General features: G+C 43.1%; 1 protein-coding gene across 1 annotated transcript in view; it reads left to right on the top strand.

The window, feature by feature from the left end:
* IMPL2 (inositol monophosphatase family protein) overlaps positions 1-21,126 on the top strand; it is a 97,778-nt gene that overhangs the window by 32,955 nt on the left and 43,697 nt on the right. Inside the window, exons 2-4 of the mRNA XM_087398502.1 lie at positions 909-987; positions 6,153-6,247; positions 13,210-13,259. Coding sequence (XP_087254628.1) covers positions 909-987; positions 6,153-6,247; positions 13,210-13,259 — 224 coding nt within the window. The remainder of the gene's footprint in view (positions 1-908; positions 988-6,152; positions 6,248-13,209; positions 13,260-21,126) is intronic.

The following is a 21,126-nucleotide window of genomic DNA, read 5'->3' as shown; positions in this document are numbered from 1 at the left end:
AGAAAACGGTTGATAAGAAGAAGGGGACCAGCTGAGAGTCAGAGGAGTCAAACTTAGCTCAGTTGGTGGTCAAAGAGGAACTTTTTAGTGGCATCTCCCACTGCTATTGAGATTAGGTATATGTACCCCGATGTTACTGTCAGGATTTCTGACATTGAGGAACGGTCAGGAGAGGAATCAGAGACCTTGTGAAGGTGATGGACTGTGATGGATGCCTGGTACCATTTGGATGCCTGGCTGGTCGTGCTGACACAAAGGGGAATTTTTTGGTAGGACCTGAGGACTTAGGGTCAGATGGAGGCTGTGACTTAGAGGGGGACAACATAAAACCACACATGGAGCTTTACAGTCTAGGTAATCTGGATTTATGCTTGGGTATGCTATTTGGTTGTAGATCTAGCTAGACGGAGGACGGCGGGTTGAAATAGACCTCGAGAGCATGGTGCTTGGAGAAATTCAGGCTATTCACCCATCGTGAGGGGGACAGTTGGAGGATGCTAGTGCTTGGAGTGCGGTTCGTGATTGAAGGTGATGGTACCATCAAGTCCTACCTTGGATGGACGTGTGTACTAGTTTGGTGTACTTATGCGGAACTGGACTTGGCGGAGCCATTGGAAATGAATACGACACGACACAAGAGTAACTAGAGCATCTACAACGACGGATGATTGGGTTCAGGCTAAGATGTGTTAGTGAGGGGGGGTGTTGGAATATTGGAGGTCACCTCCCCATCTATGAGTAAAGTGGCTAACTAAGGGGATATCCTTGTGTTTTTTATATTGTACGCTTCATTGGGAGTTGGATTTTTCTTGGTGTCTGTGTCACTAAGGAGTTTAATAATAGGATGTTCTTTTAAGTTTTAAATAGAAAAAAAACTTTCTTCTGATAATACGCGTCTTACAATGCAGGTCCTGTGACGATAGCAGATCAAGCTGCTGAACAAGCAATGCGCTCTCTTGTTTCCGAGCAGTTTCCTTCTCATGCAATGTAAGGATGATGTTTTTCTTTTCTTAAAAATGTATATATTTCCTTCCGGTACTATAGAGCATGCCTATAATATGCTTGGATTTAGTGATAAATTCATTTTACCATCTTTGGTACTTTCCAATACTATAAGTTAGACTGTACCTACATCAATGACACTGATCCCTGAGCTACTATGTGTAACCATCAAGAACAACTTACTAGTCACCTCTTACCAAATTAGCTGTATCTGACTGGTGACAGCCCCTCATGATTGCAAAGGACGTGTTTTTGCTGCCCATGTTCTACAGACTGGCCAGTTTGCAGTTTGTGGGTGTAGAAAAATAGGGACGGGATTGATTCTTGACGAGATTCAAAAGCATGCAATTACAGATATCAACCCAAGATATATCCAGCATGTATATGCGCAGTCCAAGCACAAAATAATGCACCATGTTCAAGAAATATATCCACTAACTGTGAAGAAGAACGATTACATTGCTTGAGCCCAGAGATTCAACTTACGAAGTAAGGAGGCGACATAGTTCATGACACAACTTGACTTGTTTATTAGAAACTCGACTGACTAGACGGACTTGCAGCTCACCATATACGTGTTTGTTGCTGCTTATATAGAGATAGAATCTAGAGACTCTTGTAAGGACCTCCTACAAACTCTAGAGTAGCTACTCTGCATCTACAACTTTTAGGGACAGAAAAACATTACAACGACTCTCATAGAAGCTGAACACTCACAAGCCACCGCACGAGCTTGTTAGAAAGAAGGATGTCACTGTCATTCCTCTGTGTTTGTGGAAGACATAGGCTGCTCGATTTGACCTCCACGCGCCATGTTTATTAACACTTGGCAGCCATGCTCAGTCCACCACATAGATCCACTAATCACAAAGCCTTCGTGTAAGCTACGTGAATTCACCAACCACAGTTGGATACCTACATCAAGAAAATAATCAACAGCTAATCGTTTCATGGGTTTTTCAAGTTCTTCATACCCTCTCAATGAAGCACCCCCCCCTACGAGGGATTATCCCAATATTTCCCCCCTAAGACTTAATGGGGAAACATATAAGCGATGAAGAAAGATTTTCTACACAAGGCATCATTTCCAAACATTTCCTAAACAAGTGCCAAACAACACAACTTACTCGCAAAGAGCCTAAGTCATAACACATAGCGAATGCCCACAAAGAGCCGAATCACTCCAAAACGTCTGTACACCCACAAAGGGCCAGTACAAACCTGAATGCACTTGTAGAAGTTCCAGAATGCCCAATAGTCCAACCCCCTTAAAAGCTAGGTGCAGCCTGTAACCAGAAGGTACAGCTATCGAAGCTGGAATTTTTAAGCCCTCAAGTGGGCTCTTGGTCTCGTGCAGGGAACGTCCAGCTGCGGATGCAGAGTCTAACAAATTGGCAAGCAAGCGTAGCGCTGAAGTAACGAAATGAATGATTCTGAGCATCGTATCCGATGGCAAGGGCAGGCGACACGCACAGATGCGCAAGAAACAGGACCAGCGGAAGGAAGGGGCTTGGAAAGCTCCCAGCTGCCAAGGTGTTGGATTATACGAGATGAAAGGAGGAAAAAAAGATGTTCTGAAAAATGAATGGGCTGTCTCAGATAGGATGCATAGATGGACGATTTTGGAAGATAGAGGTGTTCTATGGACTCACGGGAGGAGGCTGGGTTCTATGGAAGATAGAGGTGTTCTATGGACGCCTGGGCTTTGGAGAGCTATTAAAGCTTTTCAAAATCTTGATGGTATGATTGATGAGGAATCACAAAAGTCGGACCACCTAGGCAACAATCAAAAATTAAGGACACCACAGGAAAGGTTTGAGAGGGGCACCTCTCCCTAGGCCCCCCCTTAATCCCTTTGTATTTGGTGAAGTCAAATTCGGTCAAGTTGACTGTCTTAGCGAGTGGGATTAGTACTCATTAAGTTTTAATTGTTAATGTTAATCAAGTTTTAGTTGTTAATGGACATTAGAGGTTGCCTTTCTTTAGTTCTACCTCAACTACTCTTATACTTCCATTACAGGAGAGCCATTGCCCATTTTAGGGAAGTAGTTGTTAATGGCCATCTTGTTTTTATAGTATCGCCATTCACCTCAGCAAAATAAGCCATTGCATCTGATTCTTCAGATGTACATGCTCTCTCTTTTTCCTTCGAGATCTTCATTTTCTCATCATAACTGCTTTGTGTAGCAGAATCATGAAAGAGCTTTTGATTGTTTCTCCTCACTCAACTACAGGGAAACAACATCGAGGAAATCAAGATTGTCATTCATTCTCATATTGTCAACAATTTCTCAGTACTGGGGATGAAGGCTTGCCAACAAAATAGCCTTTGCATCGTATTCGTTGACTTTTGATTCGAGAGCATTGTAGAAAAGTTCCAAGATTCTCATCCTCTCTCATTTGAACACTAAACAGCTCCTGTTTCAAATTTGCTTTGGAGCGTTTCATCTTGACACCAAATAAAGAATCTAACATTATCCAATTAATTGCAGGCAGACTTCATAACATCGAGGTGATAGAGAAAATTAGACCCGAGTTCTCGTCCCAGAAGTGGATTGCTTTTTAGTTCTTTTGTTCTCATACAATCACCTTATCAACTTCTCTCACTTTAGGCCTTTTTTGTCTTGGATACCACACTCCACATCTATTGATAAGCCAAAGTCATGAACTGCCACAAAGCAAAATTACATCCATTGAATTTTAGGATGGAACCCTCCACTGACTTCTCTTGCTTTTTCCAAGCATCCATTGCCAGGGTTGATGTATAGCCTAAGGATCTACAATGAAAAGTCCACATGCCCAACCTTTTACAAAGGCCTTCGTCTCCTCGCAGATCCTCACAAATAATCTCTCTAATATCAACTGCCACCTCACAAGTCCTCAAAGAACCTAGCTTTAATACCAAGTGTAGAAAAATAGGGACGGGATCTATTCTTGACGAGATTCAAATTCAGATATCAATCCAAAATATACCCAGCATGTGTATGCAGTCTGAGCATAAAATGATGCACTATGTTCAAGAAATATATCCACTAACTATGAAGAAGAATGATTGTATGCATGCAGCTCAGAGATTCAATTTATGAATAAGGAGGCGACACAGTTCATGACATGAAAATACTTGTTTATTAGAAACTTGACTGACTAGGCGGACTTATAGCTCACCATATACATGTTTGTCGCTGCTTACAGAGAGATAGACTCGAGAGACTCTTCCAAGGACCTCCTACGAACTCTGGAGTAGTTACTCTACATCTATGACTGTCAAAGATGGAAAAACATTATAACGACTTTCATAGAAGCTGAACACTCACAATCGCTGTGCAGGTCTGTTAAAAAGGAGGAGGTCACTGCCATTCCTCCTTGTTTGTAGAAGGCACAACCACTCGATGGGACCTCCATGCACCATGCTTATCAACAGTTGGAAGCCATGCTCAGTCCACCACATAGATCTACCAATCACAGAGTCTTCATGTAAGCTATGTGAATTTGCCACTCACAGTCGGATACCCACATCAACGTGCAAATCAACAGCCATCGTTTCATGGGTTTTTCAACCTTTTATGCCCTCTCAATGAAGCACCCCTTCATGAGAGATTAGCGCAACAATGGGAGCACTTCCGCTCCTATAAAAGGGCTTCCTTAGCATTTCTTATGTGGGGGATCATAGGTAGGACATTGACCCTCATATTCCAGTAGGATGAAGGGGACCTCTTATGGTTAATCCATTTCTTGATATGCATGTTCTATAAAGCAATCATGCATTCTAGTTAAACTCATCTAGTCCCCGCCTCAAGCATCATTTGAATGACAATTCACGAGTCTAAACGTATTATTTGAATGACTACATCATTTACGAGCGACCACTTCGAAAGTAGATTTCATTCGCTTTCTTTGTAAATTGACAATTCAAAGCCAGGTAATAATTCACTTATTTACAAGTGACGTCAGCATAATCAATGCAGTCGTGAATCTAGGGCAACTAGCCATACGGTAATTTTTCAATGCAAGTTTTTCCTATACATTGTTCTATTATTTACATAAGACCACTAGCAACAATCATAGGCGTATTTGAATACTCTACTTAGATTCCCACAGTTATTCGAATACTCATAGGAGATCATAAGACTACTAGCAACATTCGTAGGCGTATTTGAATGCTCTACTTAGACTCCCACAGTTGAATACTCAGTACATGGCACATATGACAAAGGCAAAGTGTTCGTAGCCATCATTGAAGTTTTCCCATGTGATGCGGAGAACTGTGAACAAAGCATATTTGCAAAGACTTGTAGCCCTTGTGAAGGGTTGTGCCTGGTGGGAAGTCTCCCGTCAAAGGGCTTACTGTTTCACAATTGTCCATCCGGATTCCGTACCCTTTCACAATTGTCTATCCGATGAGGAATCCATAAGTCAATGATTATGAAAGGAATACATCATGGATCACAAGAATGACGACTCAATATTTGAGATTTAGTAAGTCGATCTTTTATGTAGGCGGTCTAGACAGTTACCGACTTGGTTGCCAGTGTAAAAATTGTTTTTAAGCACCCGTAACTTCTTCCTCTTTATTTTGTTCCTTCAAAACACTGCACATCAGTCTTCATGTTTCTAAGGTAATGGAAGATTGTTTCTGTTTTGAATCTGCCCCAAGCCCTCAATGAAATAATTGCATGTTTATGTAAAGGGATTTTGGTGTGGTATGGCACTGGCTAGACCAAGGATGAATGTGAGAAGGAAACATATCACTGCCCACAAAAGAAAGAGGAAGGACAACCTAAGAAGTGACTTGCCAAAGTATCATGCAGATGTAGAAGCTTGCTTGCTTGCCTCATGCTTCAAGATAGGGCACATAGTAGTCTTCCAAGAATATTCAATGGAGGTACGCAGTTTTGTCTTTTGAGTTGGCTGAAACACATATACAATTATTTGTTTTGTAAAACCTCAAATGAGGGGGCATGGGAGCAATTTTTCAAACTTTTACAAGGCGTGGAAAGGCTAATCTTATGTATGTCCTGTCATGAATGCAATAAACAATTCTCATAGTGCCAATGTGTGATGTTTTATTCACTGGATTGGGGGAGGTGAAACAAGTGAGGTGAGCATCCTTTCTTTAAATTGAAATAAAGTTTTTTTTTTTTTTTTTTCAGATTTGGAGAAGAATGGGGATTGACTTCATCTAAAGAAGAGACCGATTATATATGGGTGTTGGACCCTATTGATGGCACCAAGAGCTTTATAACAGGTGAAAATTATGGATCCTGTTTTGTATTTTGCACCACTGTCCATTATCATAAGGAGTTTAAATAGTAAAGGAAGCACCCTTTGTGTTGATGTAATTGCTATATATAGTTTCTGAGGTGCAAGCAACTTTATATGGTAGAAGAGATGCTTGAACTTTGAGAAGTCTTAATCTTCGAGTGACTAGGATATTTCATTGATAGCACAAATTTCTCAAGCTTTCACTTGGTGGTTGTCATTTATATTTTTGTTTGTGTAAGATGGTTTTCTTATGTTATATTTGAGTGTATTGTCACTTATAGGCTGTTTGTTTCAACCATAGACCTGAGATAATTTGAAGTTTTAAAAATGGTTTGGAATTTTTTCGTGCACATGCCTAAGGATTACTTGTGATATTTTAATGTTAAAAACGGCCTTTAATGAGAGGTCAACTTTAGAACGATGGCTAACATACTTATGGCAGATTACGGCCATTGAAGTAATTGTGTTGTTCATGCAATTTAAATTGCAATAGTCCTTACAATCACTACATAACCATTCATATTATTTACAATCACTACTTACCATTCATATTGTGTTCTAAATCTGCATGCAGTCAAAAAATGTTAAAAAGTTCATTCTCAGTTTTATAGGATTAGATGCAGTTTGAAGGCCAAGCATGGGCCATTCTTGTTAAGCTAAGATAGGGCAGCTTGCCTACACAATGGGCTAGGGTTTGAAAACCCTAGCTTAGGTCTAGAATGTTGCATGTTTTTTGTAGATGCTATGCCTCTCCTTTTTAAAGGACTTTTCTTAATGAAAGCCAGTTTTTTTTCCCTCTACTTTTGCACAGCTTCGTTTTCACTCTAAAATGGTGTTCTAGCTAATGGAGATGCTATTTTAGTCTGCTATGAGGATTCCAACAATTGCAGCTCGTTGTGATTACCAAAGTGCAGGAGAAACATACACATTCCTCAATTTAGCCAATAGATCGATTCTTATGTGATCACATTCAAGCTGCAGCTCCTCTCCGTCACCCCTCCTGCCCTTGCCCCCTCCCTCTGGTTGCTGTGCCCCCCTCCCTTTTGCCGCCTGCTTTGCCTACCCGCCTTCCCCCTCCATGAGCCTCTCCCTCCCCCTTTTGATTGCTCTCCCCTACACCTCCCCCGTCCCTCGTCCACGACTGTCCCCTGCTCCTCCCGCCTAGTTGTTGTCTCCCCCCCTTCCCCTCCCTCCGTGCTGTTGCTGCCCCCCCCAAGCACCACCCTGCCCCCCTTTCGCCTTCCTCCTCCACTTCTGTCCTTTGGCACGGCTCCCTCTCAGTTCCTTCGGCACCTCCTTCACATCCTCGACAGAGATTCCTTTGACACCTCCTGCGCGTTCAACACCTTTTGCCCCTAGTTGGGTTGCAGTTAGAGTTGGTATGCCTGCACCAATTTGTGCAAGTGAGGAGGCCACTTCTCCTGTTTTAACTTTCTCTCACTTTGTTTTGGTTGTGGCTAGAGATGGCATTCCTTCAGCTCCTTCTCTTGCAGATCAAGAGGCTCCCCTCCTCCATCGGATCCTGGCCCTTCTCCTTTTGTGCAGTCTCCTTCCCCTTCAACACACAAGTAGCTCTTCTTGGTCAAGGGCCTAGGGCGGCCCTTGGCTTTGCAGCCTGCCTTGTAAGCAGATATCTTACGGACTTGAACATTGCTATTGGTCTATAGGAACTCTTTCTTCCCTCTAGTTCGTCGTGGAGTCTTGACAGATTTTGTGTCCTCCAACTTTGTTGACGTTGTTCTTCCAGATCATATTGATAGAGCATCCACTTATATAGGTTTGAGGATCCTTTCCCCTGTGGACTTTCCTCTCCTCCACTACTCCAAGAGATCCACTTTATAGGAGGGAGGTGTTTTTGCCACCGGGTCCGGTATCCCGAGCATCTGGAGCAGCCAGCCTAGAATCTGAAATGCAAGATAAAAAGGCATAATCCTGTCCAACAAAGTTGGCTGCAGCATCCCCACTGTCAGATGCATGAGGAGCTGAATCTGAAACAGCCATAGCGGAGCTGTTTTTCTTCTCTTTTGCAAGCCTTTTCCTGCATTCTGCAATGTGATGACCTGGCTTTTTGCAGTATTGACAAAAACCCTTCTTCTTGGGCTTACTTGCATCATTTTTAGCCTTTTGTGAAGGCTGTCCTGACCCACTAGAAGGCTGATTTACTGATGTCTTCGCGTGTCCCTTTGTTTTGGATTTAAACTTTGAGAGCATAGCTTGTTCACCTGCACGTGAAGCCAAGTTTTTCCTGGTCTGCTCTTCCTGAAGCAGAAGTCCTATCAACTCATGAAAAGTGAGAGGATTTGCACCCCCCCTCAATGATAAGTTCAGCGAGGTATGAAAGCTGAGATAAGACTCAGGAAGAGAATTCAGAGTGGTTGTAATCATCTCTGAATCAGGAATAATCTCATCTATGTTTAATAATTGCTCTCTGAGATCCTGTAGCTTTGTGAGGTGGACTGACATGGAGTCACCCTCTTCCATATGGGTATTACTTAACTCTCTTTTCAAGAAAGATACCCTTGCATCATTCTGGGCTGCATATATGCTTTCTAAAATATCCCACGCTGCCTTCGAGGTCTTACACGATCGGATATGCGGAATGATAAATCTTTTCACTGAAAGAGAGATGCATGACAAAGCTAAGACATCCCGTGAATCCCATCTCTTCTGCTCTGGAGTAGTGGCTATAGCTGCACCAACAACTTGTTCTACAGCTGCACCCTGTGCACGACCTCTTCCACCTCCTTGCTGAGGAGGGGTATTAGGTGCCATACCTGCTGGTCGGATCTCACCCCCATTCACATAATCCCATAAATTGCGAGAAATCAGAATATTGCGTACCATAAAACTCCAGAGGGAGTAGTTGGTACCATCCAACTTGTCTTCCTGTGAAAGACCACCGAACTGGAAGTCATTCTGATTTTGCTGGGCCATATCCGAGAAAGAAATTTAAACAGATACAAAACTGAATTCCCTCACTGGGAATGAAATGCACAACTCCCAAAAAACACAGCCAAGCACTGGTTGTAAATGCAACTCAGATTTCTGTACTTGCACTGTCAGAAATCTATCCAAGCATCAAAAACTCTCCAGAATCTGCCAAAAGTGCTGCAAAACACTTCAAGAAAGGCAGTATGAACTGAAAACTCCAGAAATTGCTCTCCCAACACAAAAGCCCCAAAATAGGCCTGAAATTGCAACCGGAAAGGGGCAAATTGATCAAAAGCCCCAAATGTTGCAAGAATTGCACTCTGTTTGCAAAAGTCCCAAATTTCACTGCGAAATTGCAGTGTAATTACAAAATCTCCAATTTTCTTCAAGAAATTGTACTGCAAAACCGAAAGCCCCAAATTTCGAGCTTGAAATTGCAACCAGAAAGGGGCAGAAGTACAGAAAGCCCCAAATTTTGCAATTTCAATAGAAAGCCCCAAATTTTTGGCTAAACCTTTGAATCTGCCTGCAATGTCTGCTTCACAAGCAACAATGAACCCGAAAATACCCAAATGACTGCAAAGATTTGCAAATGTCTGCACAAATACCACCAGATCTACTGGTACGATGACTGTACGACAGAGTACTGATTAGAATGTACGGATGTACAACAGAGTACGGATCAGTTGGTACAGTTGTACGGACGAACAGAGTACGGATCAGTTGGTACAGTTGTACGGACGAACAAAGTACGGATCAATTGGTACAGTTGTACGGACGAACAAAGTACGGATCAGTGGGTACAGTTGTACGGTGCAGAAACTTATGAAGACTTGTACGGAAGCAGGGATGACGACTTGTTGAACGGCTTGTACGTGCTGGTACGGACGGTGACAGCGAATTGTACGGCAAGTGGCAGCGAACCGTACGCGCATGTACGGAACTGTACAGTCTAGCGATGGATTGTACGGCACTTGTACGGACGACGGGCTGTACGACGACCACGCGTGTTGCAGATCTGTATGGCGCAGGAACTATACGATCGTTGGTTGCTTCGCTTGTACGGACGACGCAGGAGCAGTACAGTAGGGTACAGTACGGCAGGTAGCAGGAGGAGCGTGGGCTGTAGGTTGGAGCTGAACGGGGAAGAAGCAGGGAGCGGGATCAATTGCTCTGATACCAAATGTGAGATATTGGAGAGAGAGAGAGAGCAAGAGAGAGTGAGCTGGAGAGCTGAAAGCTTGAGAGCTGAGTTGCAATAGAAGAGTGTAAAGAGTACAACTCAAAGAGTGAGAGATAAGGTTTTGTCCTAGTGACAAAACCTTAGTAGTCACTAACCATAGTTAGTGAACTAACTACGGTTAGGGGGAAAAACCTCTTAAAGAGGGAAAAGTGCCCCTAACTAGCTTATTAAATTACATTGGTCACTGCTGAATTATATCTATAATTCTAACATGAATTGCAGAAGACATTTGAGATGTCGGATTTGGTGCTGCTACACAATTACTGGGGCGTTCAATTTGTACAAGATGACAAGGGCATTGGCTCATTGCAGTCCAAGTACATTGGGAAACTGCTTGGATGGTTCAAATTTCGGAATTGCAAGCCCATCTCAATTCCTATAGAGCCCGGGCTTAAGTTATCCATGCATGATAACAATGAGCTGTGTGATGCCACCATTTACAGCCAGGTTGTGGGATGCCTAATTTACATGTGCAACACATGCCTATAAATTTAGTATGCAATATCCCGGTTGAGTAGATTTATGCACAGCCCCAAGACTTCTCATTGGAAAGCTGTGAAGTGTGTTTTTAGACACTCGCAAGGTACTTGGTCTCTTGGTTTGCTATTTCCCAGGGGGGTAACTTGCATTTACATATTTACAGTGATTTAGATTGGGCTTGTGACTTTGACACTAGGCAGGCAACGAGTGGTAATTGCTTCTTTCTTGGACACCAGTGTATTTCTTGGTTGAGGAAGAAACAATCGACGGTTGCTACCTAATCGTGTGAAGCTGAGTACATGGCAGCTTTCGCAACCACAGTGGAGTGTGTATGGTTGAGACATTTGTTGGCAGATCTACATGCATCATTGGAGGAGCCTATTCCAATTCTCATTGATAGTAAGAGTGCCATTGTCGTGGCATGGAATCTTGTGTTTCATGCACTTACAAAAAACATAGAGATACATTTTGATTATGTTAGAGAGCGGCTACATGCTCGGGAGATCACCTTGGTCTTTCTTCCTACACATCAGAGTGTGGTAGATCTCTTCACCAAAGCTTACCCTGTGAGAAGTTGCAGCTTTCTGTAAAGCTTTAAACTTATCTGTTTGATGATTGATGTTATTCCTTGTACATTTTGACATTGTCACTGTAGGGTGTGTTGGAAATATTGGAATATCTAAGGCAGTGGCCAATGTATTAGGAGGGCTAGGGGCATTTTTCCTTCGAAGGTTTTTTTCCCCTAACCACAATTAGTTGTTGAATTAGTGGTACAATCAGTTTTGACTCACCCTAGGGTTTTAGGGTTTTGTCACGTTGATAGCCCTCTTGTACTTCATTCTTGCAATGTCATTGCAGCTAAGCTCCACGTTTTTGAGCTCTCCACCTCCACAAACTCTCACATAGTACATCTCCTCTTGTCCCTCGGAGAAATACCAGTCACCAAAAAATGCGTTTCGGGCATTCGAAATGTGTAGAAATGTTTCTGCCCGAAACATTTCTTAAGAAACGTGCGAAACGTGGCATTTAGGGCGAAATGCCCTGGGTACAAAATGGCATGCACGGCTGTTTTCTACGCCGATTCGATTAGCCTCTCCCTTGCTTGCCCTGCTGCTTGCAAAACACTCTACTCTACCCAGCCTAAGCCCTCTATTCCAGCCTCTACTCCATGCTCCAGTCTCTACTCCAGCCTGCTGCCTAAGCCCTCTATTCGAGCCTCTACTCCATGCTCCAGCCTCTACTCCAGCCTGCTGCCTAAGCCCTCTACCCCCTTACTAAGCCCTCTACTCTACTCCCTTGCTAAACCCTTCTACCCTCCCTTGCTAAAGCCTAGCTGCAATATTATTTATGAAGTATATATAATATACATAAAATACAGTATTTTTACGTGTTTCTAGACGAAACGCTTGCCCAAATCTAGAAATGTTTCTTGTGACATTGAGAAATACCTCTGCTTTTTTTGCACTTCCTTTGTGTGTCTATGATTCCACCATTTACTCATCATTCTCCAATTTGTTGTCTATTGTTACTCTATATTCTTCACCGTGTTTGAGATGCCTTCACCTTACCGTTTCATCGTGGATCCATTGTGTCCGCCATGTTCGCTAGTAGTAGCTAAGGATGCCATTGGTAGCTACTAATGCTCGTGGTGCCTACTCCGAATGTTCACTTTGTCCGGTCCATAAGCTATCCAGTTTGTCTTATCCGTCCAGTTCATGCAGTTGTGTGATTAGAGCTTTCTAATTGTTGGCTTCTTTTAAAGACACCTTAGATAGGTCCATATAGCATAGGTACAAAAGTAATCCTTTGGAAGAATTAACTTAAAAAGCAGCATACTTGTTACTCTTACCACTCCAAGATTTGATTGGATTGGTACTTTTACACTTAAGTATTGTTCTTTTGGAGCTTGCTATAGTGTTGTAAAGGTATGTTTTTATGTCACTGTTTTATAACCAGCTTTTCTTTTTTTCCTAAAGTTCCTGAAAATTATCTACGAAGCATTTTAATATTGATCACTGTAGTGACTTGAACTATAACATGGTTCCTTTCTTTGCCTTGTATATATCTTGACAATTTAGTGTTTCTATCTTTCTTTCTCTTACTTGTATATATCTTGATAGTTTGGTATTTCTATCTTTCTTCAACATCAAAGCTCTACTTAGAAATGGTATTGAATGAATGCATATTTGAAAGTACTCAGAATGATCCATGCATTTTACGACTTTTTTAGTACGTTACATAGTTGTATAAATTTAGACAATTTATATGACAATTCAATTATTACATTGCAGGAAAGCCCGTCTTTGGCACACTTATTTGCCTGGTTTACAAAGGAGTCCCAGTAAGCCCACATTAGCTCGTACAACACAAATTGAAGAGATGGGTTTCAACATTTTAAATAGACAAATCTAACTCTTGAAAGTTTGTCTAGCAATATTTACATTCATTTGTTGTAGGAGATCTCACCCTTACCTTTCTTACAGGATGTGTAGTTAATCTAGAAATTTATGCTAGGTTTTACATGTCAGTTGTTTTCTTTATGAAAGGCATGTTGTTGGTACGTTTAAGTTTATCCAATGCAACATTCAAGCACAAATGAGGAGCTTCAAAGTCTCATTCTTTTGAAAATTAGGCTATGTATTAGTCTTGAATTTTTTGCGCAAATCTTGACTTGGCCTTCTTGCCCTCTTGATGAGGAGGCTACATGAGTGACACATACCAAGGTAGACAATCTGGGTCAATGGTGGCACCCTACCAGAAAGTGTGAGGGCAGGTTTGTACAATAGGAGGATGGATAGAATGATCATAAGCAACCTTGTTTGTCCTCTACATGATGCAAAGCATGAGAAACATATTGTAAGCGGTAGAAGACCTACTCATTAGAGAGAGCTAGAAGAGTAAAAAGGTTGAGGCTGAAAATGCCACGTCAACCCTACGGTGGACTTCGAGAAAAACGGCCAATCTCTGAGGAAAATATATACCTTTGTAAGACTAGAATATATCTAATCATACAAATTTAGATTTTTTGTTGTTCTAAAGTCCAAAAATCTACACAGAGAATAAAAGAGAAAATGAAAGAGAAGGAAAAAGAGGTAACAAAAACTCTTTGAAAAACAAAAGGAAGACATACTTAGCAAGCAAAGCAACACTTGTCGTCATCAGTGCCCAAGCATAAGCAACTATACTGGGTTACTAAAGATCTGCGGAGTCCTCTTAGCAAAAGTTGTCTAGGAAGACCCGTGCATGCTCGCCCAAATGGCTATCAAGTGTATACAATATTTGTTCAAATACTAGCCTGTGTGTGAAGGGTGGATGTGTGAGAGCCCATGCAAAGTCTTTGTGCATCTGGATCTCCAAATATGCCACACTGGAATGCTTGCCAGAATCTCCCAAAAAGTCTCCACTGAGGCGTGTGTAGCTCTGTAAGGAAATTTGGAAACATCATCTAGAGAGCATAACTAAACTAAGTGTTGTCAAACTAAAAGATCCCAAGAAGAGTCATGCGTCTCATAAAAGACATGAGGCCCCAAAAGAGAGACCCAAACCAGCAAACATAGTTTAGGAGGAAGGGGGAAGCAACAAAAGAGCAAAAGACTAGTAATCCCCTTCTGGATAAATCTTGCATGTCTGCAATCCCATAGAAAATGGACTCCTCAGTAGATAGGCAACGAGCTCAAGTAGGGGCTGTCCAAAGCTAGACCTCCACAAGTTCATTACAATCCCTCCGCGAATAGAAAGCCAAAAGAAAAGAGTGATGTTTGTATTCCTGAGGGGTTTCCAGAGTCTCCTCCAAGACGATTGGGAGAATTTTCAGATTTCTGCAAGTCAGCAGAATTCTCCCGTGAAGAGCTTTGGTGGGCTTCTAGCCTTAAGACTGAGATGTAATCTCCTAGCCATTACCAATTGTGTAATGACGGGGAGGCTGTTCCTTCTCCGTTCCCACTCAGGGAGCAAATGGAATCTATGTGTAGAAAAAAGGATACTTGGAGGCCTACAAGCCTTGTTCAACTTACAAGAGGTACCGACTTTCTCAATGATGTCATTACTGACCTCATCACCCAACTGCAAATTGTTCACAAGACCTCTAGTTCATACTACCCTCGAGCCAATGGTTTGGCAGAGAGCTCCAATCGGACCATGTCTCATATTGTGGCTCGGTTATGCCTTCATTCCTTGATAGATTGGGATATTCTACTACCAGTCGCTCTTTTTGCTTACAGAACAGCATACAAGGCTAGCACTGGATATTCACCATTCCAGCTAGTTTACGGGAGGCGGTTATGCCCTATGAGTTCCACATGAAGACTACTAGGGTCATGGCAGAGATGGATGATAACTTGGAGGCATGCACGCTTGAGCGATTATGGGATCTTGAAGCCTTGGATGAACATCGTCGTGAAGCAATCCTTACTCAGGAAGTATGGCAAAGGAGGTAGAAAGCATGGCATGATAGAAATCTCAGGAAGAGGGAATTCCAAGTTGGCAACTTGGTCTTGTTATATTCCAGTAAGTTCCTGAAGCATAAACCCAAATTTGTCAGTGGCTGGACAGGGCCCTTCTTTATCACAAGGATTATTCCAAGTGGAGGGGTTTATTTGGCCACCTTGGAGGGCAAGAAGTTACCAGCACCCGTAAATGGCTCACGGGTAAAGAAGTATCATCCTCATTGACTCTCTCTCTATAGATAAGGATTGCCATTCCTATTTTTTGGATTTTTATTCATTAAAAAAAAAAAAATTCCTTTTCCTAACTCTGTCAAGGTTGTACTCTCTGCCAAGTTGTGCTCTTTTGGTGGGAGATCAATAAATACTAAGCTTTTTTCTCCTTCTATGGCAAGATGGAAACAGCCCTTGCCTTCTCTGGAACACACTTCTCCTTAATCCCTCTTCACCCCTCTGTCACCCATGTTCACCCAGTGTTCACCCATGTTCACCTCATGTTCACCTCTAGTTCACCTCTAGTTCACCCATGTTCACCTCAAGTTTACCCTTGTTCACCTCTCTGTCACCCTTGTTCACCCCTAGTTCACCTATGTTCACTCCTATGTCACCTTTCCATGTTCACCTCTCTGTCACCCCTGTTCACCCCTAGTTCACATATGTTCACTCCTATGTCACCTTTCCATGTTCACCTCTCTGTCACCCATGTTCACCTCTAGGTCACCCCTGTTCACCCCTAGTTCACCTATGTTCACTCCTATGTCATCTTCCCATGTTCACCTCTTTGTCACCCATGTTCACCTCTCTGTCACCCATGTTCACCCCTAGTTTACCTATATGTCACCTTTCCATGTTCACCTCTCTGCCACCCATGTTCACCTCTAGGTCACCGCTGTTCACCCCTAGTTCACCTATGTTCACTCCTATGTCACCTTTCCATGTTCACCTCTCTGCCCATGTTCACCTCTCTGTCACCCCTGTTCACCCCTAGTTCACCTATGTTCACTCCTATGTCACCTTTCACCCCTAGTTCACCTATGTTCACTCCTATGTCACCTTTCCATGTTCACCTCTCTGTCACCCCTGTTCACCCCTAGTTCACCTATGTTCACTTGTATGTCACCTTCCCATGTTCACCTCTCTGTCACCCATGTTCACCCCTAGTTCACCTATGTTCACTCCTATGTCACCTTTCCATGTTACCTCTCTGACGCTCGCTTTCAACAAGAAAGCATCCCGAGCTCCAAGTTGCTACCTAGACATCGACACACTCGCTCCGGTGGTAGCTCTCGAGGACCCAGAGCAAGAGGGAATGAAAGCAGTCTTCGAGGAATATGGCGAACTCATTGACATGGCTGACCGAATGACCTATCGGGACAGGTATGCATGGGCTAAAAGATTGGTTCATATGGCTCAGCGCATTATAGATGACAGCTTCATTTAGATGGGTGCCTCCCTCTTTAATACTAAGGGTCAAGTTTGCAAGCTTGTGTCACAGAAGCAACACCTACGCTTGGAACATGAAAAGCAGGTAGCAAACATGCATAAAGAATGGGATACAACATTACAGGTGAAAGAAGTGGATTGGGGAACAACTCTACAGGCAAGGGAGGTTGCGTGGAAAGCTCAGTAGGACGAGCTCCAGAGCGGAAAGTTCAACATAAAATTGAACTGATCCCGGGGGCAGAACCTGTAAATAGACCTCCCTATAGAATGAGTTTTACTGAAGAGGCGGAGGTGCGTAGACAATTGGAAGAATACCTCAAGTTGGGGCAGATTCAACCAAGTTTCTCACCTTTTGCTTCGCCAGTGATATTAAAGAGGAAAAAGGATGATACGTTTCGCCTCTGTATAGATTACAGAGCATTAAATAATATCACTGTTAAGCACAGGTATCCGATGGCTCGGATTGATGATTTGCTAGATGCATTACATGGAGCCGTGATTTTCAGCAAGATAGATCTTAAGTGCGGCTATCATCAGATCCGGATTAGAGCCGAGGATGTGCATAAAACCGCTTTCAGGAGCAGGTTTGGTCATTATGAGTTTTTGGTAATGCCCTTCGGACTTACCAATGCTCCAGCGACCTTCGTCATGCTTATGAATGATTTACTACGTCCGTATATCGGAAAGTTCGTAGTACATTTTATTGACGATATCCTGATATTCAGTAAAAGTGTTACTGAGCATTGTGAACACTTAAGGATAGTGTTCAGTACTTTGAGGAAAGCCAGTCTTTATGTGAATAAAAAGAAAACTATACTGTGTATGGTTAGGCTTGAGTATTTAGGGTTCATAATTACTCCACAGGGGGTAGAAATGGATCCGAAGAAAGTGGCTGCGATACTAACTTGGCCAATCCCTCAGAGTCTGACCGCGTTGCGATCATTCTTGGGATTTGTCCAGTTTTATAGAAGGCATATCAAAGGATATTCCGGAATAGTATCGCCGTTGACTGATCTGACCTCAGATAAAGTACCTTTTATTTGGGGACAGAATCAACAAGACAGTTTTAACACCATAAAACAAGCTGTGGTCTCAGGACCGGTGTTAAAAATAGTTGATCCCCAGAAACCGTTGTTCCTAGAAACCGATGCAAGTGGCATTGCGGTAGGAGCAGTTCTCCTTCAAGAGGGAAGGCCAGTAGCCTTTGAAAGCAAGAAGCTTTCTCCCTCTCAAAGGAATTGGCCAACTCATGAATTAGAGTTGTATGCTGTTATCCATGCTTTGAAAACATGGAGACATTATTTGTATGGTTCAGAGTTTTATGTGGATGTGGATCATGATACTCTGAAACATTTTTGTAAACAACCTGACTTGAGGGGCCGCCAAGCTAGGTGGGCAGAGCTCATGCAGGAGTTTAATTTGACGATTCGGTACCGAAGAGGAAAAGACAATAAGGTAGCTGATGCGTTGTCTCGCATTATGCACAACCTGAGTTTCACGGTATTAGAGAGTGCTCTAATGACCGAGATCAGAGAAACTCAAAAGGTGGACGAGTTTGTCCAGAGCTTATGGCCTAAGGCTCATGTGTTAAAACCCGGGGAAAGTGAAAAGGATGACCTGGCATCCAGAAAAGGCCAAACTTATGCAAGATATACCATAAGGGATGGTATGCTAGTTAGAAATGGCAAGGTTGTAGTACCTGGTCAGAATGATCTCAGGCAGAGAGTCATTCGACAATGCCATGATAGCCCGTGTGCGGGACATCCAGGAGTCGAGAAGACATATGATCTCGTGAAGCGAGATTTCTTTTGGCCAAAGATGAAAAAGCATATTCATGAATATGTGACACGGTGTTTCTCGTGTCAGGTGAGTAAGGCCGAGCGGGTGAAGCCACCCGGACTTTTACAGCCCTTGGAAATACCACTAAGTAAGTGGGAGAGCATTTCCATGGACTTTATTGTAGGGCTACCTGCAACACAAGGAGGTTATAATTCTATCCTTGTGGTGGTTGATCGTCTAACCAAGATGGCTCACTTCATTCCGACTAGAGAGTCTATTAGTGCCCCGCAAGTAGCGGAGTTGTTTATTAGACATATATTTCGTCTGCATGGATTGCCTAGATCCATAGTATCAGACAGAGATGTCAGATTTACCGGTCATTTTTGGACAGCGGTATTTGAGACACTAAGGACGGAGTTGGGAATGAGTAGTGGGGATCATCCTGAGACGGATGGTCAGACGGAGAGAGTCAACCAGACATTAGAGGATATGCTGAGAGCATATGTGTCATTGAGGCAACATACATGGGACAAGTGGTTGCCATTGTTGGAGTTTGCCTACAATGATAGGAAACATTCATCTACTGGGTTCAATCCGTTTGAACTGAACTATGGTTATATTCAACAATGTCTTGGAGCGAAGGAGGCAGAGTGGGCAGCCAGCAAGAAGGTTTTGGAGGATAATCATTTAGCCAGCAGTCTGAGATCCAGAGGGAGCTTGCAGCCCTATAGGATAGATACACCTCACTAGCAGAGGACAAGCACTGTGGATCAACAGATGGAGGTGGTGCAGAGTCAGATGAAGCAGATTCTTGAGGAGAAGGACCGTCTCCAAGTTTCACATTCCAAGTTGTAGGACGACTTCCATGGGCTGCAAACTGAAAATTCTGCACTCAAATCTAAATATGATCATTACAGGTCTGGGTACCACAGATATAAATCAAAGTACGAGGACATCCGCAACCTCATGGACACAGTTGAGGAGGAGGCAAAGACCACCCTCAGAACATCAGCACAGCCAGCACATCCTCCCCCTCCCCCTCTGTGACCTTCATCCACCAAGCAGTAGCTATTGGATCTTTAACTTTGTCAGTTCTTTTTCATAGCTCTGTCCATTTGGATTATGCAGTTCTCATGTAAATAAAGGAATTTTGGAGTTGTATGGCCATGAGCCAGTTTTATTTCAGTTTTGGAATTGTATGGCCATGAGCCAGTTTTATTTCAGTTTTGGAGTTGTATGGCCATGAGCCAGTTATATTCCAGTTTTGGAGTTGTAAGGCCATGACCCATTTCTTTTTTAGTTTTGTGGATGTCAGACTCAAGGTCACTTTCTTATTTGCAAATTATACTTAAAGTTTTCTCACACAGAACCTCAGTCATTCACCAGGACGGTGAATGATAGTGGCGGGGGAGTTGTTGTACTCTGAGTCTCCGGTAAGGGACTCCCACCAAGAGTCACGGTCACATCATGGTCACCTGAGCAACACGCCAAGGTTGTTGGACCTTGGTCACAACTAGTCGCATCGTGTTCACATCTTGGTCACTTTGGAGCAGACAATACATGACTTGGACATGACTTGACAGTGTTGGTGCACATGGGAAGTAGTCCAATAGTTAAGAGGTATAGGTGGTGCACCAACCCTCGCAACCAACTAGTGTCAGGAGCACATGGAATAGACAGGAGTAGACATGGAGAAGAAGATTCATTGACTCGGAACAGAGTGGAGTGTTGCAGAATCTATCAAGGACGAAGCGGCTGACAAACGGTGGAATGGCTAAGGATGCAAGAAGACATCCACTAGGAAGGAGGGAAGGAGATTTCCAGCGGAGGGGAGCAGATGAGGAGAAGGTGAAGAGGGGGAAACGGAGGAGGGGGGGACATTCTAGTAGAGGTGAAAGGCGTGAGTGAGGGAGTGAGAGGCTAGAGTCAAAAGCTTGCCTCGTGTGTATCTTCTCCTGGTGTATCAGTCATGTGGCTTTCTAATGAACTATGCTACTTCCCATCTTTGCTCGCTTCTCTAAGATCTCTTCCCGTTGTGTTCTCCTTACTTCCTCTCCCTTGATCTGGTACAACGGACCTTGTGTCATGTGGTGTCGAGGGTTGGATTTTATGATGTTGTTCCGCTTTAGTCTTCTTCTCGCTTACATCACTTCTGCACCATTGACTAGCACTCGCCTACGCACCATCAGTGACACCTATGGCATGTCTTACTTGCTTCTCGCACCAGCGGCCCTAGGCCTCCGGTAATACTTCCGGAAGTATTCCCCTCAGACAGTAGCCTATGCACATAGGCCTAGTCAGTTGAGAAGAAAGCTCGATGATAAGGCACTTAAATACATTTTTTGTTGGCTACAGCAGTGAAGAGCAAGGCTGAGTTTGATAGACAGGTGCAGACAAGCACTTGGGATGTGTTTGAATGGTTCTTCCACATAAAGGCAATTGAGAGCAGCCAGTAGAAAATCAAAATATTCAACCTGCACATGCTGATGCACAGCGCCCTTTGGATGCTCCAGATCAGGTCCAAGATTAGCCTCACACACATGA

Source organism: Dipteris shenzhenensis, chromosome 27, assembly GCF_047967505.1.
Source record: "Dipteris shenzhenensis isolate YYH24624 ecotype China chromosome 27, Dip_SZ_1.0, whole genome shotgun sequence".
In the NCBI taxonomy this organism is placed as follows: Eukaryota; Viridiplantae; Streptophyta; class Polypodiopsida; order Gleicheniales; family Dipteridaceae; genus Dipteris; species Dipteris shenzhenensis.
Note: the sequence above shows the minus strand (reverse complement) of the source record. Positions and strands in the feature narration are given on the sequence as shown.